At 39.3% G+C, this 21807-nt stretch overlaps 2 protein-coding genes and 1 pseudogene across 4 annotated transcripts in view; 1 reads left to right on the forward strand and 2 right to left on the reverse strand.

The window, feature by feature from the left end:
• The window catches only part of POLN (DNA polymerase nu), a 166055-nt gene extending 147296 nt beyond the window's left edge, over nucleotides 1-18759 (reverse strand). Inside the window, exons 1-2 of the mRNA XM_055246226.2 lie at nucleotides 18180-18759; nucleotides 5800-5944 (exon numbers count right to left, since the gene is read on the reverse strand). Coding sequence (XP_055102201.1) covers nucleotides 5800-5932 — 133 coding nt within the window. The 5' untranslated portion in view covers nucleotides 5933-5944; nucleotides 18180-18759. The remainder of the gene's footprint in view (nucleotides 1-5799; nucleotides 5945-18179) is intronic.
• On the reverse strand, nucleotides 7191-18815 carry HAUS3 (HAUS augmin like complex subunit 3). Of its 3 annotated transcripts, none has more exons than XM_063619704.1 (5): nucleotides 18710-18815; nucleotides 16702-17756; nucleotides 15266-15705; nucleotides 12901-13129; nucleotides 7191-8880 (listed from the first exon to the last, which is right to left on the reverse strand). In XM_063619704.1, exons 2-5 carry the CDS (start codon nucleotides 17608-17610, stop codon nucleotides 8647-8649), a joined length of 1812 nt encoding a protein of 603 aa, XP_063475774.1. In that variant the 5' UTR covers nucleotides 17611-17756; nucleotides 18710-18815; the 3' UTR covers nucleotides 7191-8646. The 3 variants fall into 3 exon arrangements, with proteins under 3 accessions (XP_063475774.1, XP_055102202.1, XP_063475775.1); XM_055246227.2 differs by lacking the exon at nucleotides 18710-18815 and adding an exon at nucleotides 18180-18319; XM_063619705.1 differs by lacking the exon at nucleotides 7191-8880 and adding an exon at nucleotides 10063-10179.
• On the forward strand, nucleotides 10969-11217 carry LOC129464809 (cytochrome c oxidase subunit 6B1-like; annotated as a pseudogene).
• Nucleotides 18816-21807: the final 2992 nt, after the last annotated feature.

Here is a 21807-nt window from a genome sequence, read left to right on the forward strand (position 1 = left end):
CTGCTGTCATACAGTGAACTTACACAAACCTAGATGGCATAGCTTACGACACTCCTAGGCTGTATGGTCTAGCCTGTAGCTCCTAGGCTACAAACCTGTACAGCATGTTACTGTACTGAATACTGTAGGCAACTGTAACACAACAGTAAGTATTTGTGTATCTAAACATAGGTAAAAATACAGTATAAAAGATTAAAAAATGGTACTTATATAGGGCACTTACCATAAATGGAGTTTGCAGGACTGGCAGTTGCTCTGGGTGAATCAGTGAGTGGGGAGTAAGTGTGAAACCTTAGTGCATTACTGTACACTAATGTAGACTTCACAAACACTATACACTTAGGACACACTAATTTTTAAAAATTTTCTTTCTTCAATAATAAATTAACCTCAATGTACTTTAACATTTTTTACTTTATACACTTTTAAACTTTTTAAACTTTTAAATTCCTTTATAACATTTACCTTAAGACAAAAACACATTGTACGGCTGAACAAAAATATTTTTTCTTCATATCTTGATTCCATAACCTTTTCTCTATTAAGATATTTAACTATTTAAAAAATGTTCTTAACTTTCTTGCTTAAAACTAAGACACACACACACACATTAGCCTAGGCCTACACAGGGTAAAAAGCATCAGTATCACTGTCTTCTACTTCTGTATCTTGTCCCCCTGGAAGGTCTTCAGAGGCACTAATACATATAGAGCTGTCACTTCCTATGATAAGAGTACCTTCTTCTGGATACCTCCTGAAGGACCTGCCTGGAGCTGTTTTACAATTAGCTTTTTTTTCATAAGTAGGAGTACATCCTAAAATAACGATAAAAGTATATACAGTATTGTAAACATATAAACCAGTAACACAGTCATTTTTTTCAAGTACTCTGTACTACATATAATTGTATATACAATTATACATAGTATAGTACAGTGTAGTAGGCTATGCCATCTAGGTTTGTGTAAGTTGACTGTATGACATAGCTATATACTATATACAGAGTGCTATACTTTTATACATCTGGTAGTGCAGTAGGTTTGTTTACGCCAGCATCACAACAAAAACATAACGCGGCCGGGTGCAGTGGCTCACGCCTGTAATCTCAGCACTTTGGGAGGCCGAGGCGGGCGGATCACCTGAGGTCAGGAGTTCAAGATCAGCCTGGCCAACATGGTGAAACCCTGCCTCTACTAAAAATACAAAAATTAGCCAGGCGTGGTGGCAGGCACCTGTAATGCCAGCTACTCAGGAGGCTGAGACAGGAGAATCACTTGAACTGGGAGGTGGAGGTTGCAGTGAGCCGAGATTGCACCACTGCACTCCAGCCTGGGTGACAAGAGTGAAACTCTGTCTCGGGAAAAAAAAAATGTAATGCATTGTGCTATGATAACAGGACAGCTACAATGTCACTAGGAGACAGGAATTTTTCAGATCCATTATAATCTTATGGGACCACCAACATATATGCGGTCTGTCGTTGACCAAAACATCATTCATTATGCAGTGCATGACTGTCCAGCCATATAAATTATAATCATAGAAAAAAATTAACAAAAATATAAAAGGCACATACTAAGTTGTTAACACAGGTTAACAATAAGGGAGAGGGTTCAACAAGCAAAAAAGAACTTGAACCTTCTCACAATTTTATATTAAAACGATGTATGTATGCATGTATATAAATATGTAAAAAAAATTTTAAGAAAAATGTCTTTGGGAGGCCGAGGTGGATCACTTGAGGTCAGGAGTTTAAGACCAACCTAACCAATATGGTGAAACCCCATCTCTACTAAAAATACAAAAATTAGCCAGGCATGGTGATGGGCACCTGTAATACTGGCTACTCAGGAGGCTGTGGCAGGAGAATCCCTTGAACCCAGGAGGGGGAGATTGCAGTGAGCCGAGATCGCACCACTGCACTCCAGCTTGGGTGACAGAGTGAGACTCCGTCTCAAAAAAAAGAAAGAAAAGAAAATTGTGTGGAATTACAGATTTTAGGTTTTTTTGTCTTTTAAAAAAAAAAAAAAAAACACTTTTCCTAACGTATTACAAAGAGACTCCCCAAAAATGTTGTGGAAAAAATGTATAATACTAAAAAAATAGTAGGCCAGGCACAGTGGCTCATGTCTGTAATCCCAGCACTTTGAGAGGCTAAGGCAGGAGAACCATGTGAGCCCAGGAGTTTGAAACCAGCCTGGGCAACATAGCAAGACCTTGTCTCCACAAAAAAACAAAAAATTAGCCAGACACAGTGGTAAGTGCCTATAGTCCCAGCTACTCAGCAGGCTGAGGTGGGAAGATTGCTTGAACCTGGGAGGTTTAGGCTGTAATGAGCTGTGAACTCCAACCTGGGCGACAGAGCAAGACCCTGTTTCAAAAAAAAAAAAAAGGAAGTTTATCTCTCTCTCATGTTCTGAGGTGAATGGTCTCAGTAGGTGGTATAGCTGTTTTTTAAAGTCACTCAGGGGCCCAGGATCCTTCTAGCATGTTGTTCCACAATCCTCTAGGACACTGTTACCATTTGCAGGGTTGGAGTAGAATCATTTCAGCTCCAATTGATGGGAAGCAAAGAGGCCAGAGAAGCAGGCAGGCTGTCTTGGAGCCTCCCTTGGAAATGGCACCCGCTTGAGCTCACAACTCACTGACAGGCACCTGGCCACTTGGTCAAACCTGACTGCAACAAGACTGAGCCATGTAGTATAATTGTGTGCCTCAGAAAACAAGGATGGATTCAACGTGGTAAGAAATCAGTAATCGCTGACAAAAAGTTATCTGGAATAATTTAAAACGCCCATGATTATGAAGTGGTTGCCATAAAAGGCAGGATAATTAATGGTTACATTTGAGCAGGGAGAGATTTTAATTGAGAAGTAAATTTTGAGGTGTTGGCAATGTAAGTCGTAGTTACATGGATGTTCTCTTACATTAATTTAAGTTTTGCATTTTTAGTGTTTTTCATGACAAAGTGTTTTTACATAAAGATCTATACTAGTTTCAAAAAGATGTAACAGTCCAATCTTTACTGAATGTGTATCTTGAGTCACCTCAGTCAGTCTAGCAGATAAGAAAATTAGACCCCAAAATGACAAGTATCACAGGTTTAATACAGTTTGGTGTGACTTAGTGTTTGTAAAAGTAAATATTTGTAGTTTACTTCCATTAATTTCTGAGTTTAATTTCGATACTTATTTGGTATGAAATAGGCTCATGGAAATGAAACGCTAATTTACAATATTTTTCTTAGAAGAATTTGACATAATGACAGCTCAGTATTTGACAAGAATCCAGAGTCAATTAAAACTTTAGGTCTGGCCGGGCGCGGTGGCTCACGCCTGTAATCCCAGCACTTTGAGAGGCCAAGGCGGGCGGATCGCGAGGTCAGGAGATCGAGATCATCCTGGCTAGCACGGTGAAACCCCGTCTCTGCTAAAAATACAAAAAATTAGCCGGGCGAGGTGGCGGGCGCCTGTAGTCCCAGCTACACGGGAGGCTGAGGCAGGAGAATGGCGTGAACCCCAGGGGGCGGAGCCTGCAGTGAGCCCAGATCGTGCCACTGCACTCCAGCCTGGGTGACGGCGAGACTCCGTCTCAAAAAAAAAAAAAAACTTTAGGTCCAGCATCACTCATCAATAATCCACCAGCAATCCAACTTTAATTTGGATTCATATGATGAAGGAATAAAACTGGTGAGAATCTGTGGTGGAAAGACTCCAAAGTGGCCCTATGATCCCTGCCTCTTGGTATCATGTCCTCACATAACCCCAAACCGCTTTGTGTGTGAATGGGACTATTGATTAGCTTCTAACCAACAGAACACACCAAAGGCAGTGGCATGTATGTGATCACATTATATAAAACTGTGATGTCAGTCTTGCTAGGGAAAGTGAGATGCCATACTGTAGGTTGCCCACATAGAGGATCACATGACAGGAACTGGGGATGCCTTCCAGACACCAGCCGGTGAGAAACTGAGACCCTTGGTCTGAAAGTCTATAAGAAACTGAATTCTGTCAACAACCATGTGAGCTTAGAAGAGAATGCTTCCCCACTGCAGCCTCAGGAGAGACACCAGACCTGGCTGACACCTGGAGTCCACCCTTGCAGAGGACCTAGCAGAGTCAGGTCCAGGCTCCTGACGCACAGAAACTGTATAACAATAATTGTGTTTTTTAAGCCAGTAAGTTTGTAGTAATAATGTTATACAGCAATAGAAAATACAAAATCCTTATGAAAATTCCACTATTTTTCCAAATCCAAGAGAGAAAAGTAGTATCATATCATTTTCTATTATCTTCTCAATAACCTTAACAAACAAAAGCCAGAATTTTAACGGGGTATTTTATTTTCAGAGAAGAGCTCTTGCTATGTTGCCTAGGCTGGACTCAAACTCCTGGGCTGAAGTGATCATCCCAGGCATTAACAACGTATTTTAGGACAACAATAAGAGCTTATATGAGATGGACTGACTGTCATAAATTTTTCATCAGAGCCTCATATTATAGCTGCCAGAGGCATTTCATTATTCTTACCAGTTTTTGAAGGGGAGTATATTTCCACCTCTATCAAGTATGCACCCCTCTATTATTCAAAAAAATATGGAATAATGTGATTATGGTAGTGTCTTACACTATCAATTGCTAGGCATGTAATTCACACTCAAAAATTCTTACCAGTTTATTAGTGACTTCTACTATAATAAAGTATATAAGCAACAGATGCCTAAATATGAATGGATCAAAACATTAACTGCAAATGTATCTTAATCAAGAAGATGTGTTTATAAGAGCTTTTGTACTAATATTTGGCAATACTCTCAATTATTTCAATTCAATTTCATTACTCAATTATATCTCACTCACTTATACCTTATTTTGTAGAAAGAGAAACCAACCACAAATTATTGGCCCAGACTTACAAATTTAAAATAAAAACTGCTTGCTAGTAGCAAAAAAAAACAAAAAACAAAAGAAAAAAAACACCAAAACCCCTGATGTTACAAACATTTCAGTGATATTTGTGAGCATATCACTGCTTTTACTGTTTTTTTTTTTTTTTTTTTTTTTTTTGAGATAGTCTCGCTCTGTCGCCCAGGCTGGAGATCTCAGCTCACTGCAAGCTCTGTCTCCTGGGTTCATGCCATTCTCCTGCCTCAGCCTTCCGAGTAGCTGGGACTACAGGCACCTGCCACCACTCCTGGCTAATTTTTTGTATTTTTAGTAGAGACAGTGTTTCACCGTGTTAGCCAGGATGGTCTCGATCTCCTGACCTCATGATCGCCCACCTCAGCCTCCTCCCAAAGTGCTGGGATTACAGGCGTGAGCCACCACGCCCGGCCCCACTGCTTTTACTATTATACCACATCATGAACCCATATACACTGATCCAATAATCCTTGCCACCTAAGAGTTTACATTTCTATAGCAGTATAATACACATATTGTCAAAAACATATCTCGTTCACCACACACAATAGCAAATGCTATGTACAGGTTCGATGACCTGAGAACCAAGATTAAAGCATCTCTTTCGAAGATACTAAAATACCTGATCCAGATTATAAGGGAATGTTTGACAGAAATACCTGGAATAAGGAAGAGAGTGTTACATTTTTAAAGCAATGAAGGTTAAGGGAACATGAAAGTTAGCAAGCAGAAGCTCAGTCTGCACTGAATGAGTGTAAAAGGGGCGGGAGCTGGGCTTCATCTGTCTACATGCATTCCATTTTCAATTCTTAGTCTTTAGAACAATTAACATTCAAAGTATCAAGAGAAAGAAAGGTTCATAAAAATTACTTACTCTCTGTCCTCTTTCCCCAAGTCTTAGAATCCACTAAATCACCCGAATGCATAGCAGACATAATCTTCTGAGCAACACTGGAGAGCGGTGTATTACAGAGATCAAAGCCTACCAATGCCTCATAATTTTCCATTTTCACAAAATCCTAAATGTAAGATTAACATAAGATAAATCCCATATATTCATTCTAAGACTATAAAACAGGAAATACAATTATTTTGAAAAATTTATATACCAACTTTCATTTAAAATGTCTATATTCATAACCACAGAAAATAGGCATCAATCATCCAATAATATAGAAATAAAAAAGCAAAATAGCTACAGGCTTAATCCAGGTATCACAGTTAAATAGATAAAGAACTTATTTTCTAGGTAATCAATTTAGAAGCAATCTACTCAAATACTTCCTGAGGTTTGAAAAATGGTATTAAATCTTCAAATAGGCTGAGCGCGGCAGCTCATGCCTGTAATCCCTGCACTTTGGTAGACCAAGGCGGGTGGATCACCTGAGGTCAGGAGTTCGAGACCAATCTGGCCAACATGATGAAACCCCGTCTCTACTAAAAATACAAAAAATTAACCGGGCATAGTGGCGCCTGTAATCCCAGCTACTCGGGAGGCCTGAGGCAGGAGAACCACTTGAACCCAGGAGGCGGAGGTTGCAGTGAGCTGAGATCATGCCGCTGCACTCCAGCCTGGGCAACAAGAGTGAAACTCCGTCTCAAAAAAAAAATAAATAAATAAATAAATCTTCAAATAAACATATCTGGTAACACGATTATAACTAACTTGGGTAATTATGGCAGACACCCAACTACCATCCGTGCCTTGATCCGCCCTGCTGGCCCCCTGGGCTGAGCAAGTGAAGATTTGGGTGGGGACAGTATAAATCAAGCATCTGGGCAGGGGCATGGTGACTTACACCTGTAATGCCAGCACTCTGGAAGGCCAAGGTGGGTAGATCACTTGAGGTCAGGAGTTAGAGACCAGCCTGACCAACATGGTGAAACCCCGTCTCTACTGAAAATACAAAAATTAGCCAGGTGCAGTGGTGCACGCCTACAATCCCATCTACTCAGGAGGCTGAAGCAGGAGAATCACTTGAACCTGGGAGGCAGAGGTTGCAGTGAGCTGAGATCATTCCGCTGAACTCCAGCCTGAGTGACAGAGTTAGACTCTGTCTCAAAAATTAACTAATTGAATAAATCAAGCATCTGGCCACACATCTAAATATGTGACACTAATTTAAACAGAATATGCTACCATAAACCAGGAACCAGGTGACATATTTTCCACATTTTTGAAGAAAAGAAAAATTTTAAGTAAATTCTCTATCCCAAAATAGAATAGAAAAAAATACATACAACAAAAAAAAGTTGCTCAGGTGATAGGGAGCTGACAGCAAAATCTTAAACAAAATTTATTGCTACAAAATTAAGGTTTACATAAAATTTTAAATAACATAAACACAGTAATTGGCAAAATATTTTTGTTCAATGGGTTTCAAAAATCAAGAAGGTTCATCTGTCATCTAGGTATGCCTGTTTTCTGACGGTTATAGCTAAAAAGTTCCATAAAGACCACCCAAAACATGTAGTTTTTAGATTGGCATTCTATATTACAAACAGATGAGGAATATTCTTAAAGGTATTCCTACAAAGCTCACATGGTATTTATCACAGGCCATGTATAAATTGGGCACTCAAGAAGCATCTGATGTAGTAACAGATGAGCTACTTCAAATTATTTTAGAGCAACGCTTAAAATATTTTCTGGTTGCCCAAATACCACTGTTAAATACAATGAAACATTTTTGCTCTTAAACTGATTAAAATAGTATCATACATCTTTTGAGCAACCACTTTTACAGAATTTTGAAATTCAAATTTCATTTGAAAGTCATTTATGATGTGTAAGTCACATTAAAGTCAAAGCACTGCTGAGCTGTCTTGTAGTAACTTTTGAGTCCCCAGAATTCAGACTCTAAAATGAATGAAAGAAGGCCAAGGAAGTCCTAATACTCTGTGGTACAAGTAGGGACATTAAAACAGCCTAAAGGTCTATAGCAGGGAATTATGGAGGAATACAATCTGAGCAGCAGAATTTTATTTGACAGTCAAACATGAGGGGACTTGGCTATTTCACATATTAAGGTCTACAGATTTAAAAATGCTGACTAGAAGTTCTACACATTTTAAAATACTTAATAGCGGCTGAGCGTGGTGGCTCATGCCTGTAATTCCAGCACTTTGGGAGGCCAGGAGAGGGGATCAAGGTCAAGAGATTGAGACATCCTGGCCAACATGGTGAAACCCCGTTTCTACTAAAAATACAAAAAAATTAGCTGGGTGTGGCAGTGCGCGCCTATAGTCCCAGCTACTCGGGAGGCTGAGGCAGGAGAATCGCTTGAACCCGAGAGGCAGAGGTTGCAGTGAGCCAAGATCATGCCACTGCACTCCAGCCTGGAGACAGAGTGAGACTCTGTCTCAAAAAAAAAAAAAAAAAAAAAAAAATTTAACAGCAGAAAATTTCTATTTCTAAAAAGAAAGTAAAGGAGAGCAATAACTATATTAAAAAATATTTGCATTATATAATAATGCTTTTTCCCTGTAAGTAAAAAATTACCAGAACTAAGTACCACTAAACACATGCTCAAGTCATAAAAAGCACTGGTATTCTGAATGTACTACATGAGAAAAAAAGCCAAATTAATATAATACTTGAATTCATCAAATGAAATTGTTCCATTGACCTCAAATTTTAAAAATTTAGTAGTGTTTATTATACACAGTCTTCTAATAAATAAAAGAGGACATGTAATAAAGATTCAGTTTTCAGTAATTTTCAATCTTCAAGACTAACAGCCTTAATCTTTGATTGAGTTTCTAAATTCTCCACAATATCTTTCAGATAATCTTCATCTTTTAAAAAATATACATAGAATTCTCTTTCCATTTGATGTAATTTATTATTTGCCAAAGTTTTTCTTTTTGTCTTCACATCAGCAAGAATATCAGTGAGGAGATGATTTAGCTTATTCAGTTGAGATTCAACTTGATGAAACTGCTCTGTTAACTCCTAAAAAAGGAAAATAAAAATAAAAATTCAAACACTTCATTCCTAACACCAATTATAAAATTAAAATATAATTTACATGGAAAGACTTTAAAGGACTTAATAACTTCCCGCAATTTTAGCAATAAATAAACCTCAATTTAAAATCCATAACAGGTTTAATATAAATTCTAAGTAAGATTAATTGCAACAACTTCTGATAGGTAATTTTAAGTGATTCAAAGGAAACTCTTCCTGAAGTGTACTTGATATGTAAGCTGTTCTGTGCATTCATATATTCAACAAATACTATTGTGACAAGTACTGTTTTAGAGATTACTGATACAAGAATAAACAAAATCTCCCTCATGGAGCTTATATTCTGCTTAATAAATCAAACCTTGTTTTAGCCTATTCTCTGTTTATTCTAGACAGAAGGTACAGAGAAAGTTGAAATGAAGACCAATAAAAGAGAATTAACACAAATCTCCATTTTTCATTTTTTCGTATTGTCTTACCAAATAGAATTACCCATGACATTCCACGAAAACCATCCTGACTCATCATATCATTTTCCTGCTCAAGAATCCAGCCATGCCGACCCTTCATATTTATTACAGTAAATTCAAATTCCTCAGTATCTAGCATTTAAACCAGATTATTAACAAGTTTCCATAGCTTTCTAATCAAGCATTCTATTTATAAATTTTAGCCAGTATCACCAAAGAGGTTCTCTGAAAAATCTGTTGCTCTAACTATCCTCAATATTCCACAGCTTCTAGGCATGGTCCACAAATATCATAATTATCTGAGGTACTTGTTATGAAGACAGATTCCTGTACTCCCTCACTAGACTAAATTACTTAATCTCTGTACAGGGCTAGGAACCTGCGTTTTGATATGCTCCCTGATGATTCTAATGTACAAGTTCAAGAATGACTACTTAAGACCTGTCATAAATGCCAATTCACAGAGCAGTACTTCTTAAAATACATACTTTTGAAAATCAAGTAATTTCAACATTATATCTACATTTAGTGATCTCCTCTAAGACAAACTTGGTAAACTTGAATATACTGAGAAACAACAATCTCATCTTTACCTTCAATTAAATACTAAAGATCATACAGTTGCTAAAACAATATTGCTACAGATACTGAAGTTCAGCTTCATTAATAATAGAAACACAAGTTAAAATTGATATGGCATTTTATATCACATTGAGCTAGGGAAAAACACTAATAATACCCACTGATAAGATTAGAGTGAAATTACCATATTTTAGTGATTCTTGGATGCATTTTTTTTCACATTTTAACATATCTGAAATGAAGATGCATCTTAATCAAGAACATCATATGATTGTTTCTGGCCAGGTACTCTTAAGAAATACTTTCTCATCAACATTCTTGATATACAGTGTGGAAAATTACAGACAACTCTGAGTCAAAAAATAAGAGCAGAATTGAACATTGAAATGTGATGCTTTAGAACTACCCTAACCATTTAAATTGACTTATTTTTTTCCTTTTAACATATGTCCAAGAGTGGTATGATAAAAATCTATGTCTACCTACACCTAAAAAGATCTTTTCTAGTAAGTATGAAAAACAAAAATTCTTAATGGAGAAAACATTGTGCCGGTTTAACTAAGAGTTTTTCTTTTTTGGCAATTCATAAAATGATGGTGTGCCATATGGTCAATGGTGTCTAGTAGACACTTAAATAGTAGTGGTAGCATTATAAACTCCTTTAAAAAGCAATCTGACCGTATCAAAGGCAAAAAATGTGTATATACTACCCTGGCACAAAAAACCCCAATGATCCTATTTCCAAGAATTTATCCAGATAAAAGTATCCAACAACAAAAAGCTATATACACAAAGATACATATGATATTGTTCAAGAGCAAACAAAAGAAAAAAATGAAGACTATCAAAATGCCCAATAACAATAACCAGCTACAAAATTGATGGCATAGTAATTAAATCAAGACAGTATAGTTAACATTAAAAGTTAAGAAAACTATTTAGAAAGTAAAAATGTTTATTTCATCATGCTAAGTAAAAACAAAACTATGGTCTTTGCTGAGGGTCTTTAGAAGTTAGCAACATGGCAGAAGACATGAAGGTCAAAATTAAGAACTACAGGACTGTCCCATTTGACAGCCACTTTGTCAACTAGAACCAGAACATGAACTGCTGGCAGAACTACCTGGACTTCTACCACTCCAAGACGGCAATGACTGCTAAAGGGGGTGATGTCTCTGTGTGCAAATGGTACTGGCATGTGTACAAGTCCCTCTGCCCCATATCCTTGGTCTTGACCTGGGACAAAGGCACGTTTCCTGGGAAAATCTGAACTGGCTCCACCCCACCTTTCCTCTGTTCTCCATCCTTCTCCCAGGGTGGTAAAGGGGGACCTGGGTACATGATGATCCCTACCCTGGGTCCATGAATCAAGACTTAACTAATAATAAAAACTTACTGGAAAAGCGTAAAGAAAACTATATGCCTTACATTACTAAGCAAAAGAAAAATGGCAAAGGAATATTAATATTAGACAAAACAATATCAAGACAAAAAGCATCACCAGGAATAGCCATTATGTAATGCTAAATGCTTTGATTCACTGCAATTTAAAATGACCAGGATAATTATTCACTGCAATTTTAAACCTGGATATAACTTATAAAATAGACTCAAAATACATAGAGAAAAAAATGATATACAACTACATGGAGAAATTTTCTTCTTTTTTGAGACCGAGTCTTGCTCTGTCAGGCTGGAGTGCAGTGGCATGATCTTGGCTCACTGCAACCTTTGTCTCCCGGGTTCAAGGGATTCTCCTACGTCAGCCTCCCAAGTAGCTGGGATTACAGTCACCCGCCACCACGCTCAGCTAATTTTTGTATTTTTAGTAGAGACGGGCTTTCACCATCTTGGCCAGGCTGGTCTTGAACTCCTGACCTTGTGATCTACCCGCCTCGGCCTCCCAAAGTGCTGGGATTATAGGCGTGAACCACCGCGCCCGGCCTATGTGGAGAAATTTTCAAATCCGCCATCACAGTGGAAATTTTTACACAATTCTCAATAGATCAAGAAGACAAAAATCAGTAATGGGAGACCTTTCAAAAAACAAATCACAGATACCACTTCACACCCATTGGGATGGCTACTATTTTAAAAACCACAGGAAATAACAAGTGTTGGCAAAGATGTGGAGAAACTGGAAATGTGCAGCTGTGAGACATGACTATCATAACAGTATGATCTATAGTAACAAAAACTGTAAATAACCTAAATGTCTGTCAATCTAACAGATAATTTCATTGTGGAATATCATATAATGGAATACTAACTATACAAAAGAGAAAACTATGAATGAACTATACAGCTTTACGTGTATCAACATGAGTGAGTCTCAAAAACATGTTAAGCCATTGAAAAAGCAAGCAAGTCATTGAAGGATACATACCTTCAATATACATGCCTTTGGTATAACACCACTAGTATAATAACAGCATATAAAGTTCAACAACATATAAAACTAAATACACAGTCTAGGAATATATATATTCGTGTGTATGTGTGTGTGTGTAATAAAACTATACATAAAAGCAAGAAAATAATGAACAAAATTAAGCATGGTAGTTACTCTTTGAAGATGAGAGAGGAATTATATTAGGAGGAGCATGTACCATTAAGTGTACACAGAGGATTTTAAAGATATAAAGGCAATCCTGTGTTTGCTAAGATGAGTGAAAAAAATACAGAAGCGATTTTATTTTTTAACACTAATATAAACATTACATATCCTTTTGTGTCTGAAAAATTATATACATTTTTAAATTTCTGTGCACACTCATCAAAACTATCTGAAAAACATTTATATGTGAACAAAAATTAGGAGATATAGAAATATACTTTATATTAAGGCAATGAAATTGGGGTAATATTTTCCTCCTGTTAACATTTTCTTTAATATCTTTTACAACAAGCATTTTTTTAAAAAGCATTTTTAACTACTATGGCAAATACCCACCTGATCACTAAGCAAAAGCTGATTTCCTCCTTGATACAAAGTATCACAAAGCATGTCCACATCCTTATTCCGTTTGGACAGAAAGAAAGAGTGTTCTTGAGCAGATACTGCCAACTGATCTTGTACTAAAGAAACATTCTGTTTCAATTTCTCAGCCACCTCCTCAAGGTTTCCATGAGTTAGAAACAAGTCTTTTTTCTTATTCTCTCCCTCTAAAAGTTGGTAAAGCCTAAAATGTAAAAATTAAAATTATAGGGAAAAATTATCAAGTCAGTATCATTTTCAAAATTACAATCCACTGTATTGGAGCATTTGTGGGGATAGCTAAGTAACAACTTACAAAAATATTGGCTGGGTACGGTAGCTCACGCCTGTAATCCTAGCACTTTGGGAGGCCAAGGCGGGCGGATTGCCTGAGCTCAAGAGTTCGAGACTAGCCTGGGCAACACAGTGAAACCCCATCTCCACTAAAATACAAAAAAAAAAAGTTAGCCGGGCATGGCGGCATGCACCTATAGTCCCAGCTACTCGGGAGGCTGAGAGGCAAGAGGATTGCTTGAACCCGGGAGGCAGAGGTTGCAGTGAACCAAGATCACGCCACTGCACTCCAGCCTGGGTGACAGAGTGAGACTCCGTCTCCAAAAAAAAAAAAATAATAATAATAATAATAATAATTTGTGTGCCTGCAAAAATCAAGCAACTGAAACCATTCTAACTGTAATACTATTTCAGTACAGAAATATATATTCTAACTACTACATTAGATAAAGTCTATTACTGAATTCCCAGTTTCCCCACCACCCAAGTTTTAGATATAAAATTCTTCTTAACTTTAACTGCCACTAACGTACTTCAAAGTGCACTTCAGAGATAACCTCTGAAGAAAACACTTGTCTCATAGAATATAACTTTATGATGTAGTAGAAACAACAACAGGCTATGGCTCATGCCTGTAATCCCAGCATTGTGGGAGGGTTACTTGAGCCCAAGAGTTCAAGACCAGACTTGGCAACATATTGAAGCCCCATCTCTACAAAATTTTTTTTTTTAATTAGCCAGGCATGGTGGCACGTGCCTGCAGTCCTAACTACTCAGGAAGTTGAGGCAGGAGGATCACTTGAGCCCAGGAGCTGGAGGCTGCAGTGAGCTATCATCACATCACTGTACTCCCACCTAGGCAAGAGAGTGAGACCTTGTCTTAAAAGGAAAGAAAAGGAAGGAAAGGAAGGGAAAGAAGAGAGAAAGAGAGAGAAAGGAAGGGAAAGGAAGGGAAAGGAAGGAAAGGAAGAAGGGAAGGAAGGAAAAAACAAGCAAGCAAGCAAGCAAGCAAGCAATGAATTTGAAACGGAAGACCTAGGTCTAGGTCTGAGTTTTCTGTTACGTGAAACCTAGGGCAAATCAATCTCTGAGACTTATTTCCACATCTTAACTACTACACATCTTAACCTACCTATATTACAGGATTGTGGTGGGGTTAAAAGAGAAAAACTAAAATTGTTAAACAATGTAAAATATAAAATGTAAAATTTAAACAATGTAAAATGTAAATAAAGAGTTACATAAATAGCTATAATAGTAAACTTTTGCTCAGAATTTTTTAAATAGTTATTTTATCAAGTTGTAACAGACTTCCTAAAACTGGTTCAATCCCAAAGCTGCCAATTAGTCTTATAGATGCAACTACACAATTCCAGGGGTATCATTCACATAGATCATGACGTCAATGGTACCCCCTGAAATTGTGCAATGAGGCAACTCTATCCAGGCCCCTCATTTTTTTAACAAGAAAACAAAAAGATTAGATGCTTTTACCCTAGTCCTGGAGAAAAATGAGGAGCAGGAGCCAGATTTTTGAGGTCTTAAGACTACTTTAGCCCTCCAATTTTCAGTATCCCTCTGCCATCAATTGCTCAGACATCCAGATGAAGCTTGGCAGCTAGCATTCATTCTCAATGATTCTCCTGACTACACACAGAAATGAAGTCTAACCTCTCTACTGCTACCTTCTCCAAATGCAGTCAATCCCCTGCCCCGCAATACCTACTATGCTGAGCTGTATTCAAACTTCCTGCCCCAAATCTAAAATAAGGTATATAAATAATGATACCTAAAGGGGAATAAACCCATTCATTCCTCCAACTCATCCACTTAAGCTATAAAGTAGCTATTTTCAGATCTAACATAAATGGAAAAGGCAGCAAAAAAACTAAAAATGAAAAAAAAAAAAGGCATATGAAAATGGAAAAAAAAAGGCCAAAGTGAAATGCAAAGATTAAAAACTTCTGAAATTTTAGCTCAAACTCTCTCCAGTATTTTGCAAAAACAAAAGGAAATATTTGCTAAAGAAACAATGAAGCATACATACCTATGAGTAGAATAATCCTTAGTATCAATGGTATTCCTTGGATTTATCTGCTGAGAAACTGACGGATCTGTTAACATTTCTAATTGCTTGTAGAGCATCATGTTACTTTGACTAAGTTCTTGAACCAAATTTTCAAGTTGACGATATATGTCCCGATGCTTTCTTAATTCAATTTCATATGATAACTGTAGAAGTTCAAATGATGCCTTTTGTTTTATTAATTGATTTAAAACTAACTCTTGTCTTGCTGTATAATAATCTTGTTTAGCAATCTGCAGATCAAAATCTCCCTTTACCATTGGCATATTCAATAACTGGGCATTCTCTCTTACCACAGCAGGTAAACTTCTGTCCTTTATTTGAGTGATCTGTTTTTCAAGTTTCATAATCTCACTGGTCAAGCTAGAAATTTTAGCATCCAAATTTTCTTTGTCCACAGCCTATACAAAGAAAAGCAATTACATGTCAAACTGTATGCCTAAATTTGAAATCATCTTAAGATTATTTTCACTTTCCACTTTAAGTGACCAGATAATAAGCTCAATGAATGAAAACTAATTTAATATTCATATAAACAAAAATTACAGTTTAAAAGGGAAAAATGTGGACTAAGTCAAGGGTATGAATTACTAAATTTTACTGCTATTACTACCATATATATAGTAACGGCTACCAAAATAGAGATCTTATTATACTTGTTTTAATCAGAATCATTATTAATAGCACACTATTCACTGAATGCAAGTATATGTTACTAGTTTTTCTTAAGTTAAAATTACCTAAATAGGTCCTAGTCAGCCAGTTGATTTCAGCACTTCTACATAATTATTGGATTTCCTATATCATTCAAATTTTTTGTCAGCTATAGAAACTAACTTGGTGCTGATATTCAGATTCAGAAAAGTTACATTTTTACTCAAGTATCTAGCAGTTATATTACCAAGAAAATAAGCTCTCCAAGAGTGCAGATAGACATCTGCAATACATCTATCCATATATTCTCAAAAAGAAATCAGTTTCAGTCTACTGAACCTGGACCTCTGACTTCATTAGTACTATGCTCTGGTTGGAGCAAACGAGGCAGAATACCCGTAATAAAGCAATTAGTTTCTAGCCACATCTTAAAAAGAAAATCTCAGTCTAGTCTGTATCTGCATTACACAAATTTAAAATTCAGAATGCAAATTAAAGCACTTTTGTTTAAAATAAACTAGATAATGTGGTTGAGATTATAATTACTATTGCTGCCCTCCATTAACGTATGGATCTATTTGTATGAAACACTGATACAGATCACAAATAAGCACTGAACAAAGAGAAAATAAAATGTAATCTCTTATTAGATGCACCATTCTAAAGTACTTTAACAGCAGTATTATATCCTCTATTCCTAACAACAATTACAACGTGAATCCAATCTCATTTCTTATGCTTACCTTGCTGGTTAGGCTATGAAGACTCTCCTCTGCCCATTTTATACTTGACTTCATGCTCGAATTACTTGCTTTCAAGTGAATTAACTGATGTTGAGCACAAATGTATGCGAGCTGCAGTCTAGCCATCTCTAGTCGTCTCTCCTCAAGGATTTCTTGATTATCACAAATAGATGGTGTCTGTATATCTAAAAGTTGAAAATTGTCTTCATTTGAACTTTCAACTACTTCATGTATACCCTGAAAGAACTGTTTTTTGGTATACAAAGTTAATGCTGCTGTGCTTTGCTCTTCCTGACTTAAGTATTTTTCCAAGGAAAATTGTGATAAAAATACCAGTGGATTTGTCCCTTGACCTAAATTAGAATGTCTGAAGAACATCATCAATTGTGTAACTTCATCAGTAAGAGCCTGAAGTTCATTACTGATCTTAGTGATCACTGCATTTAGAATTCCTTGACTCTGCTTCAGCTTCTTAGTGGCTTCTTCTTCTTTAGCATTTAACCTCAGAGATTTGTGGCTAGTTACTGAAGCCATCAATTGACATTTATTACGTCGCTGAATTTTTAGGTTCTTTAATTTCAGTAGAGTTTGAACCTCATCCTCTAATTTCTCCAGCTCTTTATCATCCAGTCTAGGTGTCTTCAAATCAGAAGTTTTACACGTTTTAAGAGCTTCATCCAATGCCGCCCCTTCTAGGATAGGCTTGCCTGATTTCTGAAGAATGCTAAAAGCTTCCAATTCTCTTTCAGACAACACGTTCTGTTCATTCACATTCCCACAAAACCACTTCAGAAACGATTCATCTTCAACGCCCTCAAACAACCAGTCAAAGTCTTCTCCATTAAGATTATCAGCTTTGGGATAACCAATTTTTTTTAACGTTTCTACAAACTCATTTCCACAACTCATGGTTTAACTACCCCAATTTTGTTGTATCCGATATGGGTTTACGGTGTTGATTTTTAGAAAATAAATCCAAATAGAAAAAAAGCTACGTTTTATACCAAGTCCACAGAGAAGGGAAAATATATTTTTAGAATCTATAATGATTCCTCCTAGGGGGGAAGAAAACAAGTATTAGACCACAAATATGACGACGGTGTTTTTAAAAAGAAGACACAGACAAATATCACATGATATCTGAGAGCGGGATAACTGACAGGTAGTCGTGGCTGCAATGTTTGATGATGATAAAGAGAAACAGAAACAATTAGGATAGTTCTCAGAAAACCGCAACAGTAACGAAAATTAATTAAGAAAGTGGATCTATTTGGATCCATTTTATCTTTTTTTCCAAAGATAAAATGGTTTAAAATGCATTACACTTTATAGAGCAACATTTGTTTTTAATTCAAAATAAATGGATCCAAACAAACCCAAGCCACCAGGAGGCTAGGCAGCCTCTCTTCTCTGCCCTCCGTACGTAAGAAAACGCAAATAAGTATGGCACATCTTCTGAAAATCAACTAAATATTTACCCCAACGACTCGTCCGGCAAGGGTCCACCTCCAGAGTCCACCACTGCGACGCGGAGAACAGCAGGAGCAGCAGGGAAGCGCGCGGCCACAATTAAGGGTGCCTCGGACCGGCCTTCAGCCAGCGCTGAGGCAGCCCCGACGCCGCGGCCGCGCGAACCCCAGAGGCGGCGGCAGGCCCCAGGGATCCGCGACCCCAAGGCCGCGATACACCTGACGCACCAGCGGCAAAACTTTCCTTCCGAGGGTCACCCAGCTGTGACACCTAAGCACGGTAACAAAACAAACGCACAAGCCCACCGAATCGCCGTCGACACCGAGCTGCAGAAGCCGGGGGTGACAGGCCCCGCGCAGCCCCTGCCCCAGCTCCTCGCCCAGCGGACCGGGCCGTGATCCCCGGGCAGCTGCTGGAGCACCTGGAAGGAGCCCCCAGGAGCGCAGGAAAAAAAGAGGCAGCTGGGTGCATACGGGGATCGCGGCCACTCCTCCAGCCCCACACCCCGGCGCCCAGAACCGAGGCCCCCGTCAGTCACCTCAGGAAGCTCCGCTCGCTTCTCACAGGAGCCCGCCGCCACCGCCCTCCGTACCCCGCGCGCCTCGCACTGCCTGACGGGAGCGCCTGGACGCGCGCACGCGCAGAAGGCGGCGGCGGGGGTCGTGGGGATGACTGCGCAGGCGTAGTGTAAAAAGAGGCGGAGTCGGCGAGGCTGGACTATGGGGTGGAGCTGAACAGGCGGCGCTCCGCCCCCTGCCGCTGCGGGCATCCTGCCTCCTGGGCGGGGCGCAGGGCAGAGAGAGGCGGGGTCTGGGCCGAGCAGGGCGGGGACAGGGCCTGGACAGGGGCGGGGACTGGGCAGGGGGCGGGGACTGGGCAAGAAATGGGGTGCAGAGGGGTGCGGTGGGGCGCCCTCTGGGGAGCTGAAGCTGCGGGCCTGCTCTCGACGGAGCCGTCAGTTGTGCTTCAGGCCTGCCCTGCCCCGTACTTCAATCTAGACCCTCTGAAGGCACTTTTGAGGGCTACAAAGAGCAGCACAGGTTGGTGGTTGGGAGACAGGCTGGAGCCCGGCGGTGATAGCGCTCGCCCCCGAGAGAGACGAGTTCCCACATCCACAGCAGCCCGAGCAGTGCCTGGTACATTTTAAGGGTTAGGGGTTGTTCGCTTAGAATCTTTTACAATGAACTTTATTTTGCAAAAACACTTAATTTCCAATCCCTCACCTGACCACTATGTAAAAGCTGACTTCCGGCCAGGCGCGGTGGCTCATGCCCGGAATCCCAGTACTTTGGGAGGCCGAGGCGGGTGGATCATGAAGTCAGGAGTTCAAGACCAGCCTGGCCAAGATGGTGAAACCCCATCTCTACTAAAATATACAAAAATTGGCCGGGCGCGGTGGTGGGCGCCTGTAATCCCAGCTACTCGGGAGGCTGAGGCAGGAGAATTGCTTGAACCCAGGAGGTGGAGGTTGCAGTGAGCCGAGATCACGCCACTGCAAATTCTGGGCGACAGAGCAAGACTCTGACTCAAAAAAAAAGAAAAAAAAAAGCTGACTTCCTCCACAATTCCCTTTTCAAAATGTTAGAAATAAACGGAGTGGCCTGAGTTAAATACATCGATGTATTTAACTCAGAGAGGATGGTACACTATTTCCAAAAAGGATGGCAGTCAGTGAAAGATGACTGAAACGAGATTGCTAAATTTCATGTGAATCTGGCTGATGCCCTACAGCCCAGTGAAACCAGACCTCTCTATTGGACAGAATTCGTTTGCATCTCTACCAAACAAAAATCCTTTGCCATTCCTCAGTCTTCCACAGGTTAGCAGGGGCTTTGGTCATGGGTAAATATAATAGTACTCCCTCCCTTCAGCGTCAAATGACCTTAAAGGTGGCTTGTTAGACAATGTTCTAGTCCAGGGTGACTAGGTAGAAGTCGTTTGGATAGTTTTTCTTAACATTTTTAAGGAGAGAAATAAGAATGTTCTAAGGCAAATATTGTAATCTGATCGAGTCAAAGATATTTCCTATTCATTCTTCACTTGTTTTAAGTTTTTTTTCCTCCTCTTTTAAAAGTCAGTAAGGCCTAAAATGATCTGAAAAACAAACATGATGGGAAAAAATTCACAGAGTGGTGCCCAATCTGCAGGCAGGGAACCAGGGATGCTGGAACCGGGAGGCCTGGTGGGAGGACCCTTGCAGCCCGGGGTTGGAGGTCGGGGGTGTGCATCAGGGGACAGAGTTGAGCCAGTTTGGACAGGAGGAAGTGGGAGCTGTGCAGGCAATGCCTTCCAGAAATGTTGCTGATGAGGCAAAGACTGGGTGGGAGGAGCGTGACAGAGAGAGATACAGAGAGACAGAGAGAGACAGACACAGAGAGACAGAGACAGAGAGACACAGAGAGACAGAGACAGAGACACAGACACAGAGAGACAGAGACAGACAGACAGAGACACAGAGACAGAGAGACACAGAGACAGAGACACAGAGAGAGACAGAGGAGAGAGACAGAGAGAGAGAGCATGCAAAACAACACAAGCTGAGAGGGTGGGAATGCAGGGCTGAGGGGAAGATTTTTTATTTTGTTTTGTTTGAAAATGAGAGGAACTCGGGGATATTTATAGACTGCAAGGAGGAACTCTGAGGAGATAGAATTAAAGATGGCAGAAAGACAAGGGCTCCTTTATAGAAAGAGATCCCTGGAGGGCAGGAGGGGTGTACTGCAGAGCCCTGGAGGCCGTTCTAGAAACCCACTTTCCTAGTGACTCCTGGATGGTTTCTTGGGCCACAAATTAATTCTCCATCTGATTTTGAATTGCTGACCATAGTTATTTGTTGGAAAGGTGTTTATGAGACCATAAAAGCCATAAAACCGTTAAGTAAAAATTACCACAGTATCAGCCCCTGGAGTACAAATGACAAACACAATAGTTTTAACTATACAGACATGGAAAGTTTTCTTCAGCTTGCCTTGGGAATTTAAGAAAGCAAGTATGTTACACTTATTTCCAGGGTAAGCTTTCTTTTCAGCAGTCAAAATTATTTGGGGTTTTAGTAAGGTCAAAAGATAAATGGAACCCAGGAATTAATCCTCCCTGAGAAAGCCCATGAGAATATAATGGACTAAACAGACCTAGAGACAGAGCTGTGAGGATCAAGTGTTTTTGCTGTTTGCTTTTTCTCCTTCCTGTGGAAGCGATTTTCTCCTATTAGTATTAAAAAATATTTTAGGTTTTGGACAGTATCTTTGCAGACTATTTTTAAACTTCAGAAGTAACAGTCAGATGCTAAAGATTATTTCTTTTAGATGTAGTTTTCCATGCATTTTGTGGGACTCTATTCTGCAAGCAATGGAGAATGGGGGCCGTTTTCAAGCAGGAGATTGAATTCTCAGATGTGTGTTAGAAGCATAATTCTGCAAGACGAAAAATGACAAAAGGTGGTAAGAGACATGATATAGGCCCACTCTTGCAGCATGTAGGGGAGAAGGAGAGAGCTGGACAGAGAGAGCTACAGGAGCTGGCAGAGCCTGGGGCCTGATGACTAGCCTGGGTCCAAGAGACTCCGGGGTTTCCAGCCGAGTAGGGAGTGGCATTTCTTCCTATTCTTCCTACTAATCTTCCCTATTAAGAAGAAAG

Source organism: Symphalangus syndactylus, chromosome 16 (genome assembly GCF_028878055.3).
Source record: "Symphalangus syndactylus isolate Jambi chromosome 16, NHGRI_mSymSyn1-v2.1_pri, whole genome shotgun sequence".
Taxonomy (NCBI): domain Eukaryota; kingdom Metazoa; phylum Chordata; class Mammalia; order Primates; family Hylobatidae; genus Symphalangus; species Symphalangus syndactylus.

Coding starts and splice junctions, on each gene's coding strand:
- HAUS3 (XM_063619704.1), bottom strand. CDS start 17,610: ATGAGTTGTGGAAATGAGTTTGTAGAAACGTTAAAAAAAATTGGTTAT. Junction 15,706..16,701: donor TTCATAGCCTAACCAGCAAG/GTAAGCATAAGA, acceptor TTCTTTGTATAG/GCTGTGGACAAAGAAAATTT. Junction 8,881..12,900: donor AGCTTTTGCTTAGTGATCAG/GTGGGTATTTGC, acceptor TTCCTTTTTTAG/GAGTTAACAGAGCAGTTTCA.